This window comes from Bos taurus, chromosome 9, assembly GCF_002263795.3.
Source record: "Bos taurus isolate L1 Dominette 01449 registration number 42190680 breed Hereford chromosome 9, ARS-UCD2.0, whole genome shotgun sequence".
Lineage (NCBI taxonomy): Eukaryota > Metazoa > Chordata > Mammalia > Artiodactyla > Bovidae > Bos > Bos taurus.
In genome coordinates, this window is record NC_037336.1 from 94,477,719 (window position 1) to 94,495,015 (window position 17,297).

At 42.6% G+C, this 17,297-nt stretch overlaps 1 protein-coding gene across 2 annotated transcripts in view; it reads left to right on the top strand.

Moving 5' to 3' along the window:
• SNX9 (sorting nexin 9) overlaps window positions 1-17,297 on the top strand; it is an 89,714-nt gene that overhangs the window by 52,711 nt on the left and 19,706 nt on the right. For both annotated transcript variants that reach the window (XM_059889598.1, NM_001199026.2), the window contains 6 exons: window positions 2,295-2,460; window positions 4,795-4,942; window positions 6,197-6,281; window positions 8,281-8,406; window positions 8,524-8,641; window positions 15,017-15,147. In XM_059889598.1, coding sequence (XP_059745581.1) covers window positions 2,295-2,460; window positions 4,795-4,942; window positions 6,197-6,281; window positions 8,281-8,406; window positions 8,524-8,641; window positions 15,017-15,147 — 774 coding nt within the window. The remainder of the gene's footprint in view (window positions 1-2,294; window positions 2,461-4,794; window positions 4,943-6,196; window positions 6,282-8,280; window positions 8,407-8,523; window positions 8,642-15,016; window positions 15,148-17,297) is intronic.

Consider the following 17,297-nt stretch of genomic DNA (forward strand, 5'->3'; position numbering starts at 1 on the left):
CCAGACAAGAATACTGGAGTGGGTTGCCATTTCCTTCTCCAGGGGATCTTCCTGAACCGGGGATCGAACCTGCATCTCCTGCATTGATGGGTGGATTCTTTACCACTGACATACTAATCCTAAACCTGAAGGTTGTTTTAGTTTTAAAAACAGAAAACCAATGCTGAAGTTCACTGTAAAAATAATAAAAGATGTTATGGTAAAGTACAAACTTCACCATATGGCATTCTGTCTAGTGGGCTCCAAAGTAGTTTGGTATTAGAGGAATAGATTATAGGAAAGAGTCCCAGAAATAGTCCCAAGTTCAGGGTATGGTAAAGGTGGCTTTCAAATCAGTGGGGAGAGAATGGATTATTCATTAAATGATGTTAGGGCAACAGATGGCTACAGGAAAAAATTAAGCTGGATTCCTATATTATTTCTTATACCGAAGTCAATTCCATACAGGTTGAAGGTTTAAAATTTAAAAATCTAGGATGAACCTAGAGTCCATTATACAGAGTGAAATAAGTCAGAGAAAACCAATGTTGTATACTAATGCATATGTATGGACTCTAGAAAAATGGTGCTGATGATGCAGTTTGCAGGGCACCAGTGGAGACGCAGACTAGAGAACAGATTTGTGGACTTAATGGGGGAGGAAGGGTGGGAAAGAAGCGGAAAGTAGCATGGGAACTACCATGTAAAATAGATCGCCAGTGGGAGTTTGCTGTATGACTCACAGCTCAAACTGGGGCTCTGGGACAACCTAGAGAGGTGGGGAAGGAGGTTCAAGAGGGAGGGGACATGTGTATACCTATGGCTGATTCATGTTGATGTATGGCAGAAGCCAACACAATATTGTAAAGCAATTATCCTTCAATTAAAAGTAAATAAATTATTTTAAAAATCAAGAAAACAACAACAACAAAAAAACTGGTTGCCTCTGGCTCCTCTTACTGCAGTATTCCTTGAAATAGGGTGCCATGTATTACCCATTTGAAAATTTTATTTATAACATTAATAAACTATAAAATTATGCAAAAGAATAATGGTAGAAAATATTTTAAAAATAACTTGGCATGATAGCCCCATTTTATGCAAGACGCCACCCCTTGGCATGTAGTAGGAGTGTAGGAAGCAGTTTGACAAAATCTTATCAATTTTATTAATAAATGCACACTTTCATTACCTAGTAATTTTCTTCCGGGAATTTCACATAGATCTATTGGATATGTGAGGAAAGATGTATAAGGATGTACACTGCAGCGTTATTAGCAGTAGCAAAACACTGCAAACAAGTTAAGTGAGCATCAGCACGTGCTGTTTAGATGATGGGAAACAAGGGAATTCTGTGGAGTCGCGTAAAAGAATGTCATCGTCCACATGCTGATGTGTTAATACCTAGGAGAATGTTTCAGGCTATGGAAAAACAAAAGAGAAGTGCAGAGCAGAAAGTGTAATTGGGGCTCACTTAGAACGTGTTTAAAGCAAAGAGAATCTCACTGCATGGCCTGTGTGAGTAAGTATGTGGCTCACTTAGAACATGTTCAAAGCAAAAAGAATCTCACTGCATGGCATGTATGAGTAAGTATGTGGCTCACTTAGAACATGTTTAAAGCAAAAAGAATCTCATTGCATGGCATGTGTGAGTAAGTATGTACAAAGGACTTTGTTAGGAGTCGTTGTCTCTGAGAGAATGACTGGCATCTTAAGGTGGTAGGAATGCTTTTATATTTCATATCCTTTTATTCTTTTGATTTTTTTTTAAACTGGTAACGTAATACCTTTTGAAATAAAAATTATCAAACAGTTAAAAATACAACTGATTACTATCAAGCAGTTAAGGTCAATAAAGCATATTATTAGCATATATAAGCTCAAAAACATATTAAGTGGAGAAAAAAAGCATGCAAAGAGATACAGACGGCACAGTGTTGTTCAGGTCAGCTTTGAAAATAGAAAATAGTTGTTATTTATGAATATGTCACATATTCTGTTACACAGTGGGAGTGTCAGAGCACGAATGAGAATGAGAGCAGCTTCATAAAAGCTGTTACTTGGGGGAAGGGGAAAAAAGAGAGTTTCTCTGTTAACAGTTGTAAAGTTCCTGAGCAAACACGGCAAATTGCTAGCAGTAAAAGTCGATTGATGCTGCTTTTTGTGCTTGCCTACCTGTTTCTAAAATTTTATTTTTTTAATTATTTTACATTTCTATCAGTTTTCAGCACCCCTATTCAGTTGCTTCCTACTGAATTGAGTAGTGCTTTCTAGAAGTCACAAATATCCTCTCCTTTTTTTACCCCTAATAACAGGTCAGCAGTGGCAGTGACCCCTGGTCAGCCTGGAATGCTTCCAAACCTGCAAACTGGGAAAGCTCGGATGGCTGGGGAGCCAAGCCGGAGGGGGCCGCAGCCCAGAGAAGCGCTGCCAACAACTGGGACTCAGCCTTTGGCCATCCCCAGGCCTACCAAGGACCAGGTGAGGTGGAGGGCACCCTTAGAGGGCATCCCAGGACCAGGTGAGGGGGGCGCCACCCTTAGAGGGCATCCCAGGACCAGCTGAAGGGGAGGGGCACACTTAGAGGGCATCCCAGGACCAGGTGCGGGGGAGGCCACCCTTAGAAGGCATCCCAGGACCAGGTGAGGTGGGGGGCCACCCTTAGAGGGCATCCCAGGACCAGGTGGGGGGGCACCCTTAGAGGGCATTCCAGGACCAGGTGAAGGAGGCCACCCTTAGAGGGCATCCCAGGACCAGCTGAAGGGGAGGGGCACACTTAGAGGGCATCCCAGGACCAGGTGCGGGGGAGGCCACCCTTAGAAGGCATCCCAGGACCAGGTGAGGTGGGGGGCCACCCTTAGAGGGCATCCCAGGACCAGGTGCGGGGGAGGCCACCCTTAGAGGGCATCCCAGGACCAGGTGAGGGGGAGGGGCACCCTTAGAGGGCATCCCGGTCAAAGGGGTTTAATCATGGGAACTGTGGTCTCACTCACTAATGGCAAACTGACTCTTCTGAATCCAAATGAGGTAATTATACTCTTTGGTCCACTCTCGGCTCCCTGTCAAGGAGAACCTTGTCAGCATGCAAACGCTTGCAGGGACCAGGTTCATAAAGTGAAACAAGAGAGTGATCCTTTGGGGCTGCTGGGGGACGGAGGTGGGCAGCAGGTTGATGCGCCACAGGAGGACTGAGCTGGTGTTCCTCCAGAGAGGCTGGAAATCTCGATTTTTTGGTCAACTTCCCACTTTAAAATCCTCGCTATTAACACACATTTGTTTTTAAATCTCGGGCCAAAAAAAAATATGCACAAATATGCACATGGATTGACTGTGGTTTATCACCTGCCGGTTTATGACCTCTGACTTAGCTGTTCTATCATTTCCTGGACTACCTGTTTGACTCCCCGGTGCTTAATGGAAACACTGAGGCAAAGGAAGACTTTCTAAAAGGAGAAACAGTTAAGGAATTAAGAAAGGTTATTTATGTCTGTTCTGAAATTAAGAGACCCACCCATTGTTTTGTAATGACCCCTGTCTGAGCTCATTATGCCCAGAACTGAGTGTGCTGAACGGCAGGGGGCGTGGGTCGGGAGCCTTGAAGGGCGCAGGTGCTGCTTTCTGGCTCCCACCTGGCCCTGGAGTCGGGGGCTGGGTCCAGACCAGACTGCTGACATCACTTCTGCAGTGACGTGGTGTTGCTGGAATCCTGGCCCAGATCCTTCTGATACCTTCTAGTCTTTTCTTTTTCCTTTTGACATTTGTCTCTGGGCTTCTCGTGGTGGCACTCTCAGGGAGGAGACCCCAGGGCACTTTCCTGCCTAATGCTGAAGGGACACCTTGGGCCTTCAGAGGTGGGAGACGGAGGCAGAGAACAGTGGCGGAGGGCGAGTGGGCGGGAGGAAAGCTGGCAGCACCCCATCTGACACGGAGAGGATCACTAGAATGTTAGGCTCCCGATGCTGGTTTAGTCACGACTTGTCCCTTCTCCTCCACCGCCTCATCCTTCTCTGGCCTGCGTTATTATTCGTGTTACGCAATTCCTTTTCAAAGATCTGTCACCCTTTTGTCCTCCCCAGTCTCTTGGCTTAAAGGGTATTTGACCTGTTTGTTTGCAAGTTTATAAAGCTAGGTTTATCAATGTGTAGGTGGCCCAGGGGTAAAGAGTCCACCTGCCAATGCAGGAAACACAGGAAACATGGATTAGATCCCTGGGTTGGGAAGATCCCCTGGAGAAAGGAAGGGCTACCCACCCCAGTATTCTTGGCTGGAGAATTCCATGGACAGAGGAGCCTGGCGGGCTACAGTCCATGGGGTTGCAGAGAGCCAGACATGACTAAGCAGGACAGCACAGCCAGGCCTCTAGCAGACCTTCCCTGCACACCAACGAGGGTTTGCTTGGCATCTTTTGGCCGCACCACATGGCATGTGGGGTCTTCGTTCCCTGGCCAGGGATTGAACCCGAGACCCCTGCATTGGAAGCACGGAGTCTTAATCACTGGACCACCAGGGAAGGCCCTCCAGAGTGTTTTTATCGTTGACATTTATCTGAAGTTACTTGGGCCAACAGCCCTCTTTAAGTTGTTTCTGACTTGTCTTTTGTGCCAAAAGGCAGAATCCTCAAGACTCACAACTGTAACTCACAAGCGTAACAACAGAGCCTGTATTCTTCGCATCTTTATTGTAATCCTGACCATGTACCCTTTTCTTCTTCTTTAAAAAATTGGTTAACCCAGTTGGTAGCTGTTACCAGAAAATTAAGTCATCCCGTCCTTATTTGGTCTCTCTTTACCGACAATCTTCTGTTCTCACCTCCAGCAACTGGTGATGATGACGACTGGGACGAAGACTGGGATGAGCCCAAGTCATCTCCCTACTTCAAGGATCCAGAGTCGGCAGAAGCAGGAGGTGCTCAGCGAGGAAACAGCCGGGCCAGCAGCTCTTCCATGAAGCTGCCACTTAACAAGTAGGTGTAAGAGCTGGGGGAACGGGGGGCTCTCGTATGAGAGGCTGTGATGAGACAGAGAGGCTGTTTCTCTTTCCAGTGATCACAGAGTTTGGGGCGTGATTTGATCGTGTCTATTTTTTTATTTGGCTCTTAGCTTGGAAGCTTTTTTTTTTTAAGTGAAATATATGTTCCGTTTAATAATCTGCCAAATACTCTTTTTTACCTTTATCAACTCATTACATATTGTTTCATTGCTGATGTCACAGGAAAGCTAAAAATAATAATGATAACTTTCTTTTAAATGTTTTACCACGTATTGATCTGTTACCATGACCAGGCTTTGTGCAGAGCAGTTTGTGTGTTTTCTCTCGTGGTGCTCTCACACCCCTTTGTGGTACATATGATCTCTTTTACTCTCGGATAAACTGAATCCCAGGGAGGTGAAGGAAACGATATGGGCCCCTGTGAGTGTAACATTGGCCTTTAGCTTGCTTTAGGAATGAAATCAGACGTAATACGGCTGGTTTTTGTAGAAATAAGATTTCTTTTCCTATTTTAGGTATTTTGCTTTCTGAACATTTTTACCCCCTGTTTATTTTAAAAAAAAAATTCTAAAACTCAATCTTGTCTTCTTTAGAAGTTGCGCTTTGGGTGGGTATACATTGATTCCACCTTTTCTTCCATTTTAGAACTTTGCTTTGGGTGTAGATTTGATTTCTGGAAATAGCCAAGTTTATCATGTTTGAAGTCTCTAAGAAGACAGGTTCCGAAGACAATTTCCAAAGAAAATGGCACAAGTCCTTATGAACAGTGGCAGTTTCTTCGGGGTAATTGTGGCCTCCTGAGGGAGAATGTGCACAAGCGCTTTAATTTGGATGTAAGATGCTAGCGTGTGGCCTTCGCCCCATGGAGCCATCTAGACCGATCTGCTCAGTACTTTCTGTCTGCCTCTGTGCCTGGGGGACAGCCTCTAGTCTGCCCTTCGGTCTCCGTGTGGTAATAGAGTGTCTCAGATCAAGCAAATCGAGCACCCATAAATATCACACCTTCTGGAGTCAAACTGTCCTCTTACCAGATAAAGCTTAATTAAATGACTAACTGGCTGTTGAACAATCTGATTATGTCAGGTTTCATTTACCTTGGTTTCCTAGTTCCAGTACATCTGAAAGACAGAACAAGTTCAAACTGTTGTATTAAGTAAATGTGGATGAGAGCTATAGAATTCTTACAAGGAAAAGGATAAGACTCACGAACGTTTGTCCTCATGATTAGATTTCCTGGATTTGCAAAACCTGGGATGGAACAGTATTTGTTGGCCAAGCAACTGGCAAAACCCAAAGAGAAAATTCCGATCATTGTAAGTTTGTTTATTTTTTGCTTTGTTTCTAATTAAGCTCCTGTATAGTATCTTAAAGAAGGTTATTAGTCATTTAGAAAGTATTCTTAAACACATTTAGTGCTCCAGGTAAGTAACTGACAGTATACTAAAAGTATAAAAAATAGCATAAATTAATGCCCATTACTGTCTAGGCATTCTTTATTTTTACCTTTTCAGACTACCAGTAATTGAACAAATACCCATAGTATATATGTGTTTTTTATAATATTTCTTTTTCTGAAGTATTTTGAAGTTACCTTTTACATGCTGTTTTTCTACTAGCCAAACATATTTAGATAATAAACACAATTCAGATATTTAGGTTTCTACCTTGGCAGAGTACATGCATGTTATCAGAATAAGTTCCCTTTTCCTCTGTGTTGGTAATAGTTTTCTCTCATTAAATCAATTGTCCAGTTCATGGTAAGGAGCTAGCAAATGAAAGCTGGCAGTTAGTGACACCGTTCAGAATATCCATCTTTGAAAGGCTTGCTCATAAGATGACACAGGCTCTGTGGTTTCACCCACATGTTGACTCTGGATAGATTTTCTAAGTGTTACCTAACTGTATATTTCCAGATAAAATTTTAGAAAAGAACTGTAGCTGTCTTCTGACCCTGTTGATTTAGTCATGTAACTGTAAGTTGTGAATAGGGCAGGAGGACAAGGGGCCTTGAATGTAATCACCATGGACTCAACTCAGGAGGAAATAATTTAGTCTTATTCTATAATCTTTGGGTCCTAGGAGACTCAATAATATTGCAAGAATGACACTATTTTTTATATTACTTGTTCCTACTTCTTTGGAATGCTTGAAATCCTGGAAAACTCCAGAGAGAAGGGCTATGACAAGAGCCCTTTAATCCTTCTTCCCTGAACACAAACTTGGAGTGATTATCTTCTGAATGGTTAGGTTAAAGATTTTTTTTTTCTTCAGATGTTTTTGTAAATACTGAACATGTATCCTGTTCTTTTTATTAAATTTAAAAATTCCACAGTATCAAGAGCCCATGGCCCCCCTGCCCCTCAGATTCTTGTAAGCATGGGACTTTGTCATAAGCGTGAGAGTGTTGGAACAGAGCCGAAGGACCCCGGCATTTGAGTTGTCCCACATATTTCAGTCAGGCCTGCCTGTGTGGGCTTCTTGTGTGGAAAAGGAAGTGAGGAAAGCCATAGAGGCTTCAGAAAACCAAGAAAAAGCAGAGACCTGGTCCTTTGGTTTCAAGGTGTAGCATCCCTACCCACTAGTAAAGTAATGACCTCATGGATGTCGGGCCCTGGTCGGTCAGAGTCTCCTCTCTTGGGCCCCATCACTGAGGGAAATTCCCCAAAGCTCCTCTCAAAGGTTCCTGCCCTGCAGCTTCAGGAGGGTTTTCTGGACCTGGGTCCCTCTTGGAGAATCATATTAAGCACTTGTTGTCAGAGACCTGTAGTCCCTTATTAAAGCTCTCTAGGCCCCAGTCACCGTCCTGACCTAGTAGCCTCTGAACTTTCATACCTCACCTCGCTTTTTCCTCCTTTCACCTTGAAAAAGAATTAGGGCATACAGAAGATGAGAGTAAGCGTTGAGGGAGTTTGATGGCAGTTTGGCATTGCTGAGACAGCCAAGTGTGTCGTTTTATTTTTCACAGAGCTATTAGTCTGCAGTAGATTTGAAATTTTTAAAAGCTAGCCCTTCATTACATAAAACTGGGACAGCTGGACTGGAGAGAGATTGTGTCCTGCCCAGCATCCTCTCGAGGAAAGGCACCTCGGCCCCTCTCTGTGGCCTAAGATGCCCACACGGGAGCAGAAGTGCCTCTCGATTAAGTGTGTTTTTCAAATAGAACCTTAGTAAGAACAGAGAGCATTTATATAGATAATTTCTCAAAGAAGAGCAAGAATGACTCTCCTAAGGACTTCCAGCCCTAAAAAGAATCACTTGATGATTTATATCAATTGTGTTAACTGATTTTCCACCTCTCCCTGCAATGTGTAGGTTGGAGATTATGGCCCGATGTGGGTTTACCCTTCCTCTACATTTGACTGTGTGGTAGCAGATCCCAGGAAAGGCTCCAAAATGTACGGTTTGAAGAGCTACATTGAGTATCAGTTAACCCCTACTGTAAGTATCTAAGTTATCAAAACAGAACCGTGCTTACATTACTAGGAACGGCTTGCTTTTTTCTTCATTTTCTGTAGTTGATATTGGTAACTTTTTTTCTCTTTCCTTCTCTTGCAGAACACTAATCGATCAGTAAACCACAGGTATAAACACTTTGACTGGTTATATGAGCGTCTGCTGGTTAAGTTTGGGTCAGCCATTCCAATCCCATCTCTTCCAGATAAGCAAGTCACAGGTGAGTGTGTGTGTGACAGAACTCAAGACAACAAGTGAAAAGACTCCAGTGAGAGTATTCAAAGCAAATCAGAAATGGCACTTTCCATCCTCTAGTGGAGCAAGATGCAGGAGTCTGGAAACAGCAGCTAACTGCAGCCATAAATACATATATAGATACACACACATACACACACATAGTCCACATATTTGGTAATTGCCTACACACCTAACAAAAAGGTTCCATAAATTTGTCTGTCAAGAGTCCCTATGCACATGTGTGTCTTGAATTCTGACAAAGTCACCGTGTCTTTGCCGCTACACCTTTTCCAGTCCCTGTGTCTCTATTGCTCACCCTTTCCTATAAGAGAAATATATGCCTTTTTTATATGTGAAAAATGACCTGGGAAAAACAGGTATAATTCTAATTAGAAAAACAGAATACTTCTAATAGTCTAAGGTAGAAATTAAAGTGTATGACCCAAATAATGTAAACGCATTACATACTGCAGCTGTCATTTTCATTGATGGTGCTGTGCTCAGTCCTGTTGGACTCTTTGGAACCCTGTGGACTGTAGCCTGCCAGGCTCCTCTATCCATGGGGTTTCCCAGGAAAGAATACTGGAGCAGATTACCATTTCCTCCTCCAGGGGATCTTCCCAATCCAGGGATCAAACCCATGTCTCTTGCATCACCTGCATTGGCAGACAGGTTCTTTTAACACCGCGCTACCTGGGAAGCCCCTGTCATTTTCATCACAAGTCTGTAAACACCAGATGTAGATGCCACAGAGCTTCTAAGTGTTAATGTAGGAAGTTACCAGGTTTTCTACTCAGTTATTTTGGTGACTACTGATATTTAAATATTTTTATTTATCATTAGTAATCACCCTGTCCCTTTTCTTATTTATTTACATGTCATTCCCACCCCCACCCCCACCCCCAAGTAATCTCCTGGTAAATAATCCACAGTGCTACCAGAGCTCCTCATAAATATGCAGTCAGAGAGTGTTTTTCCTATGTCTGTTTTGAGAACGATCAGTGATTTTTTTTTAACCCTTTCGCCTAATCCAGAAACTGGAATGTTAGTACTTAGGAGTCAGTGTGTTTGTCTTAGAATAAAAGTTTGTAAAGAAGCTGAACTTCATGTAGAGATTAGAGTCTCCATGTCTAGCTAGAAAATATTGCAATACATGAAGCTCTTAAATAGAGAGAGAAGGATCAAAGATGAGAGTAAGACTTGAAAGCTGGGAGCTGGAACGGTGCAGGAGGAACGGACAGGCTCAACTGGGCCCGTGAGGAGCGTGGACGGGGAGCTGGGCCCGAGGGGTCTGGGGGGCTGGAGAGGATTCGGTCCTCACTCAGCAGGAGTGAGATAGAGACGAGAGAGGGGCTGGGGGCTGGGGGCTGCCCCAGCCCGGGCAGAGCCCGCTCAGGTGGTCCAGCCTGCAGGGAGGTTGGTCCCGATGTGCCAGGCGTCACGTGTGCCCTGGCCCCTCACGCACGGGCGCTCTCAGCTCAGACACGCACAGGTGCCACTCAGAAGTGCTGAGAAGGGATGTGATGTGATTTCAGAGCTCACACCGTGCAATGTGGACTAATCCTCAGAACCGCTGACTCAGGGTAAGGGAGTTATTCTCCTTAAGGCGCGGCTTTGTGCTTTGCTTTGTGCAGTGTGTATGCTTCTCCGAAGTGTTTGAAGAGATGAAACTGTTTTTAAAGAAATTTTTTTTATTTTGATTGTGGGGGGAACTTTTCAAAATTTTCACATTGTCCTAGCAGAACGGAGGAGTGGGCCTGCATTGCCCTCCCGGGGGTGACACCCAGGCAGCCTCTCGAGGAGCCCAGGTGGCAGGTTGGGTGCGTGGCTGCTTCCTCCCACTCAGATGTGTCACCCACCCCAGTCCTGCGCCCACTGAGTATCCTCACTGTCCCTCCTTTCTGTCATCCATATTGTTTTAATCACAGCTCTCTTTCTAAAAATTTAGATTTCTTTCCATGAAAACTTGAGTTCTGACTTTCTCCACATTTTCAAGTTTGAATTTTAAACTCTCCTTTATCAACTTGGTTAGCATAATATGTTCTCCATGGTGTTGAACTAAATGGATTAATGAGCTATCTTAGACTTGTGGGGGTTTCTCTTATTTTTTTTCAGTTTTAGTACACTGTTTATTTGGAATCAGATAACCCATGGCCTATCCTAAAGCATCATGGAGTCATGGTTCTCCCATAGTAAGGTTCTTTTTTTTTTTTTTTTTAAAGTCAGGCCTGAAGCCAGGGGATGTCAGAGAAAAGCACAGAAGCAACAGCCCCTCAGTCCGAAGAAAGTTGGGCTTTGATTCCCTGACTGGGCCGCGTGCCGAGGAAACCAGGAGGCACAGAGCCGCTCTGTTTCCCCCTGCTCTCGTTTGCGTCCTGCCCGAGATGCCCACAGCATCATTATTGTATGAACGCCCTTCCCTTAAATCCTGGAGAGGAGAAAAAGGAATACCAAGTAGATGATGTCATGACGTTTCTGTGCACTCGATAATCTGTCCATGGAAAGCTTAGAGCCGAGATTTTTCTAATTTGTTTATGGATTTTATTCTTTACAGAATAACATTGAATTAATCTGGTTTTATTTCTGGGGGTCAAACTGGTATATTAACATACTTCATAAAAACCTAGGTCAGGGTCATGGGAAATGGGCAGATGGAAATCCCTCCTCTCCTTTTTCTTAATTCTCTGGAACCTGATAAGCCTGTCCTCACAAGAACAAGATAATAGCTGAAGTCACAGTTTGTAAATAGACCAACTGTGTCAGAAAAAAGTTTTATGAGAAATAAGAATGACTAATTAATTCCAACCAATGAGTAGGTTATAAACTCTTGTATTGTTGACTTGCTCGTAACGCGGAATTCAGTATAGCCCTTAGGTCTGTGCTGACTTCCAGGGTCTCTTCTGTCCGTGAGGTGGGTCACCATCTGCACGGTGTCCAAGGTTCTGCAGTACTTATTAGCCTCTGCTCCTAGTATGTGCAGAATTTGAAGTGTTTTAACATACAGGAGGGGGTCTAGTTTTGTAGTCTTCAGTTTAACATCTAGGTCTAGGGTTTATTTTGAGTTAAGGTTTCTATAAAGTGTGAGGTGGTGGAGGTTTATGTTATAAATCTGGTCATCTAGTGGTTCTTGGACTATCTATTGAAGAGAGTATCCTTTCTCTGTTGAGTTTCCTTTGCATTTTTGTCAAAAAATCAATTAAGCATATTTGCGCAGGTTTATTTCTGGACTCTTTAAAGTTCCATTGATTTATGTGTCTATCCTTTTGCCAATACCACACCACCTTGGTTATTGTAGCCTTATAATACAGAAAGTCTTGAAGTCAGGTATATAAATCGTCCAGCTTGGTTCTGTTTCAAAATTGTTTTTAGCTATTCTTTTTCTTTTGCCTTTCCATGTAAATTTTAAGAGTCAGCATGATTCTTTTATAGTCAGATACCTATAAACAATCATGCTAGGGTTTTTATTGGAATTGCATTAATTCTGTAGACCAGTTTTGGGACAACTGAAATCTTTTTTTTTTTTTTTCCACTGCCACCAACAGCACTGTGCAGTTTTATTAACCATTCAAGTACAGTAGCGTCTATAAGATCGGGACAGAATTGGGATTTTAAAGTGAGCAGATATTCAGCATCTAACAATTTGAAAGAAGCCACTGCATACTCGTTTCACAGAAATGTTTTCATGGAGCCAATACAGTACTAGCCGTTAGCCCAGCACTCCAGGTGTACTCAAGTAGGAAAGACGCAACAAGAAACAGCTACATTAGAAAGACACTTTAGAAAAAGAGTAAAACACTTTTCGTTTCTCCCGCTTTAGCCCCTAAAACAACATCATACCATCTGGATCTACCTATACAGTCCTACATCAGCTTGTAGAATATTTGTCAGGAGGGCAAAAGTAAAATGACACTGGCCAGTGAGCCTTTGGATATTTAGGAAGGGGATGGGGAGGAAGCCAGTTCTCAGAACAGAGAAGTCGGCTTCAGTGGCCTCAGCAGGATCTTTGGGTCCTTTGTTCTTCCGCACTGCCGCAGTGTGCTTGTCCTCCTCTCGCAAACGCTCGGGTTTGGCAGCCACTTGCGCCTCGGTTCTCTTCGCGGGCTTCCGGTTCTCTTCGCGGGCTTCCGGTTCTCTTCACCGGCTTCCGTCTTAGGGGTCAGCTTCTGTTCCGCCATTTTCTTGACGTCGTTCTCTTCTGTCGCTTTCTGAAGCTCTTCTTTCTCGTGCTCTCGTTTGTCAGCGAGTTGCTTCAAGACCTCAGCTTCATGGGACTTGCATTTTTCTTCTGCAGCTTCTAATCTCTTCTGAATTTCCTCCAGGGAAAGATCCTTCCCCTTAGGAGGGGAAAGGGGACATCCTGGGACAGATTCTTTTGGTCAAAGGCTGAGAATCAGCTCAAAAGCCTGGCCTGAGGCACGCTTCTCTAGTTCCTTCACTTCAGTACCAGAGGCAGCCATGGTGAAGAGAAGACAGGAGACCGGCAGCTACTCTACACGGTTCACTGGCAAGGAAAACCCTATTCAGTCAGTCCCAGCCGCCTGGCCACCCTCTGAGAATTGAAATCTTAATATGTAGTGTTGCAGTGCAAGAACTTACATATGTCATATTTGATTTTCACATAGGGTTTTATATGTTTCAGCATACAGATTCTGCACATATTTTCCTAGATTAATATGTAAGACTTTCATGGGGTGGATTCTATGGTAAAGGAAATAGAATGGACTACAGAGATGGGGTGCAGTCCCAGGCCAGAGCACCCCAGAATCCCCTCTTCTGGCCTGAAGGTCAACAGTTTGGGAGCATAGACACTTCTCACAGGCTGTGTGCCTCTGGTTGATTTCCACAGCACTAGTTTTTGTGGCTTTTGTTCGGCTTTCTAGTTGCTTTTTAGGACTAGGATTCAGTTCAGTCGCTCAGTCATGTCTGACTCTTTGCAACCCTGTGAATCGCAGCACACAAGGCCTCCCTGTCTATCACCATCTCTTGGAGTTCACTCAAACTCACATCCATCGAGTGGGTGATGCCATCCAGCTGTCTCATCCTCTGTCGTCTGGTTCTCCTCCTGCCCCCAATCCCTCCCAGCATCAGCCTTTTCCAATGAGTCAACTCTTCACATGAGGTAGCCAAAGTACTGGAGTTTCAGCTTTAGCATCATTCCTTCCAAAGAACACCCAGGACTGATCTCCTTTAGGATGGACTGGTTGGATCTCCTTGCAGTCCAGGGGACTCTTAAGAGTCTTCTCCAACACCACAGTTCAAAAGCATCAATTCTTCGGTGCTCAGCCTTCTTCACAGTCCAACTCTCACATCCATACATGACCACTGGAAAAACCATAGCCTTGACTAGACAGACCTTTGTTGGCAAAGTAATGTCTCTGTTTTTGAATATGCTATCTAGGTTGGTCATAACTTTCCTTCCAAGGAGTAAGCGTCTTTTAATTTCATGGCTGCAGTCACCATCTGCAGTGATTTTGGAGCCCAAAAAGATAAAGTCTGACACTGTTTCCCCATCTATTTCCCATGAAGTGATGGGACCGGATGCCATGATCTTCGTTTTCTGAATGTTGAGCTTTAAGCCAACTTTTTCACTCTCCTCTTCCACTTTCATCAAGAGGCTTTTTAGTTCCTCTTCACTTTCTAGGATTGGCTATTGTCACACTCACCTATAGCCAGAATTTCCATCTCCAGAAACTTTTTAACTGATAGTGATTTTATTAGGCTTATAAAAATTTTGTGTTCACTTGATGTTTGGTATGTAAGGTTTGTTAAACTGATTTTCTACTTTTAAAACAGAAATATCACCCATTAAGCTCTTGTTTTATGATGGCCTTAAGTTCTGTGATAGCAGCTTTCATTATTGCATTCATGGAAAAATTGCATTTTCTATTTTTCATTTAAGTAGTTGAAAAAGCAAAACAGGGAAAAAAACTAGTTTGTGTTACTTTTCATAATACTTAATTTAATTCTGTATATCTGAGATTATATTGTATTTAGATACATTTTTATAAATATAGAAATTTCACCTTCTTGATAAGAATTGCTTGTTAATTTCCATATTATCACCCCTTTCTTGCCTGTAAGGCTTCATATGATCATCCAGGCACTGGCATGTTAGTTTATAAGAAAGAGAAAGTTTTTCATATTGAGATAAAATTTGCTTTCGGATTTGTGGACTACCTTTCTTCTGGGCCTTTGAACATCCACTGTGTTGCTTGTTTTTAGGTTGTTGAAAAATTACCATGGTTTACCTTTTACCAAGTAACTCTCTGCCAGTAGCCATATGAACAGCCTTTCCACCTGGGTAACAGTGATTCCTCGTAGGCAGAGTCACACATCACTCTTGGCATGTCTCTTGCAGGTCGCTTTGAAGAAGAGTTTATCAAAATGCGCATGGAGCGGCTTCAGGCCTGGATGACCAGGATGTGCCGTCACCCAGTAATCTCAGAGAGTGAGGTCTTCCAGCAGTTTCTAAATTTCCGAGATGAGAAGGTAGGACATTTTATTATAATCTTAGGGGATATTGAGAATTGTCACATTCATACCAAAGAAGTTAAATCATGTTGATTAGTTGGCTGTTTCTAAGTAATAGTAAAGTAGTCACAGCATGTGAGCAAGGAGTTTTTCAGAATGGTTTTCTGCAAACCGGGAACCAGTTGGCCCTGTGAGGAACTGTGAGGGTGAGGGATGTGATAGGATGCGGGGCTTTTTCCTCAATGCTCTTAAATATAGGATGGACGCCAAGCTATGTAGGATATTTTCAGCATGAAGTTAGGGGAATAGTGTGAATGATTTCTTAGGATCATATCTTGACCTTACAGTGTAAATAGTGTAATGAAAAGTAGATTCATAAGTGAAGCTGCTTTCTCAAAGCCGCCGTGTTTGTCCAGACTGTTGTTGTCTGTCCAGGTCTGCCTCTGCCCCGTGGGCAGTCATTGTGTCTGCAGTCACTGTTCTCATTTGAAAATCAAGAAGAAATTGGCTGCTTGTCATCTCACTATTGTTGTCTGCTTTGGAAATAGCTGTGTATCACCTTAGTCTTCTATTGTATGCAATCATTTGTTTGGTCATGCTTAGTGTAATTATAGGTTAGAGATCATTCCATTTAAATATTTGAGGTCTTTTTGCATTTCAGAGTGAATGCTTACATGTCAAAATGTAATATATAGCAGTTAAAAAAACTATGTGGAATCCCCTCTAAATTGGTGCCTTAATGCTGTTGGTGCACAGGACTTTATCAAGGGCTTGTTTGATCTGTCTAGGATTCTGTTGAGGCAGCATGTCTAGAGAATTCCCTGACGGTTCACTGGTTAGACTCCTCGCTCTTACTGCCGAGGGCCCGCGTTCAATTCCTCATTGGGGAACTGACATACCATCAGCTGTGTGACATGGCCCCCAAACCCCAAAACAAACAAGAAAACAGGAAGCATTTCTAAAGGTTGTGCTCTATGCAAATTATAGACTTTTTTTTTTATATATATATACAAGAGCAACAAGAAAGAACTTGGAGCCGGGGCACTTGGTTTTAGTCTGGGCTCTGCTTCTGACTACCTCCATGACCTTGACCGAAACATTAATTTCTTTGGGCCACAATTTCCTCACCTGCTAAATGACAGTATAAAACTAGAAAATTATTAAAAATTGTGATTCTCTGGGCAACAGTAGCTCATATAGATGGTTGGACATAGAAAACCCAAAAGAACCTACAGAAAAATGTAAGTATATGTTAAAATCCATGAAACACTGCTGAGAGAAATAAAAAGAAGACCTTAATAAGTGTTCCAGCACTATGTTTTATGAATTGAAGAACTGAAAAGATGTCCTCCATAGAAAATTTAAGCTCCAAGAATAGCCAAGATACTCTTTAAAATGAAGATGAAATGGAGGAAAACTTTTCTGGATGTTGAGACTCATTATAAAGCTAAAATACTTTTAAAAGCAGATCAGTAGAATAGAATGGGCCCTTGATTTATGACAAGAATGGGTCTGAGGATGGGGGGGATGGGCAGTCTTGTCTATCAGTGGTGCTGCATTGGATGGCATCTCCATTGGATGGCATCTTTGTTGGCTGGCATTTCCGTTGGATGGCGTCTCTGGGAAAAATAAATGTGATCACTGCCTCACAACAGGCTGTTGATTTTGTTAGGTTTGATGTTGGTATTTTGGTAATGTTTTTGAGACATGGCCCTTATCTGTTAAAGATACATAGTAAAGTATTTATAGGTGAAATGGTATTATATCTGAGATTTCCGTTAAACAAGAAATAAAAGTAGGATGGAGGAGACCAGATAAAACAGGTTTGGTGAAAAGTTGATAATTTTTAAAGCTGGATCTATAGGGGTTTATTAAAATGTTTTTCTTTCTACTTTTATCCAGTTGAAAGTTTCTACTGTTTTGAATCTAAAAAAATTAATTTCTGATGGTTTACAAGTTTAAATGTGAAAGACAACACAATACAGCTTCTAAAAGGTAACAGGAGAAAATCTTCATACCCCTCGGGTAGGGAAGGATTTCTGAAATTAGACACATAAACAGGAAGAGACTGACAAATTTGACTACCCTGAAAAAAAGAACTTTGGTTTATCAGAAGTCATTAAAAAGAAAAAACAAGTCGAAGATATGAACGTGTATAGCCAAAAAAG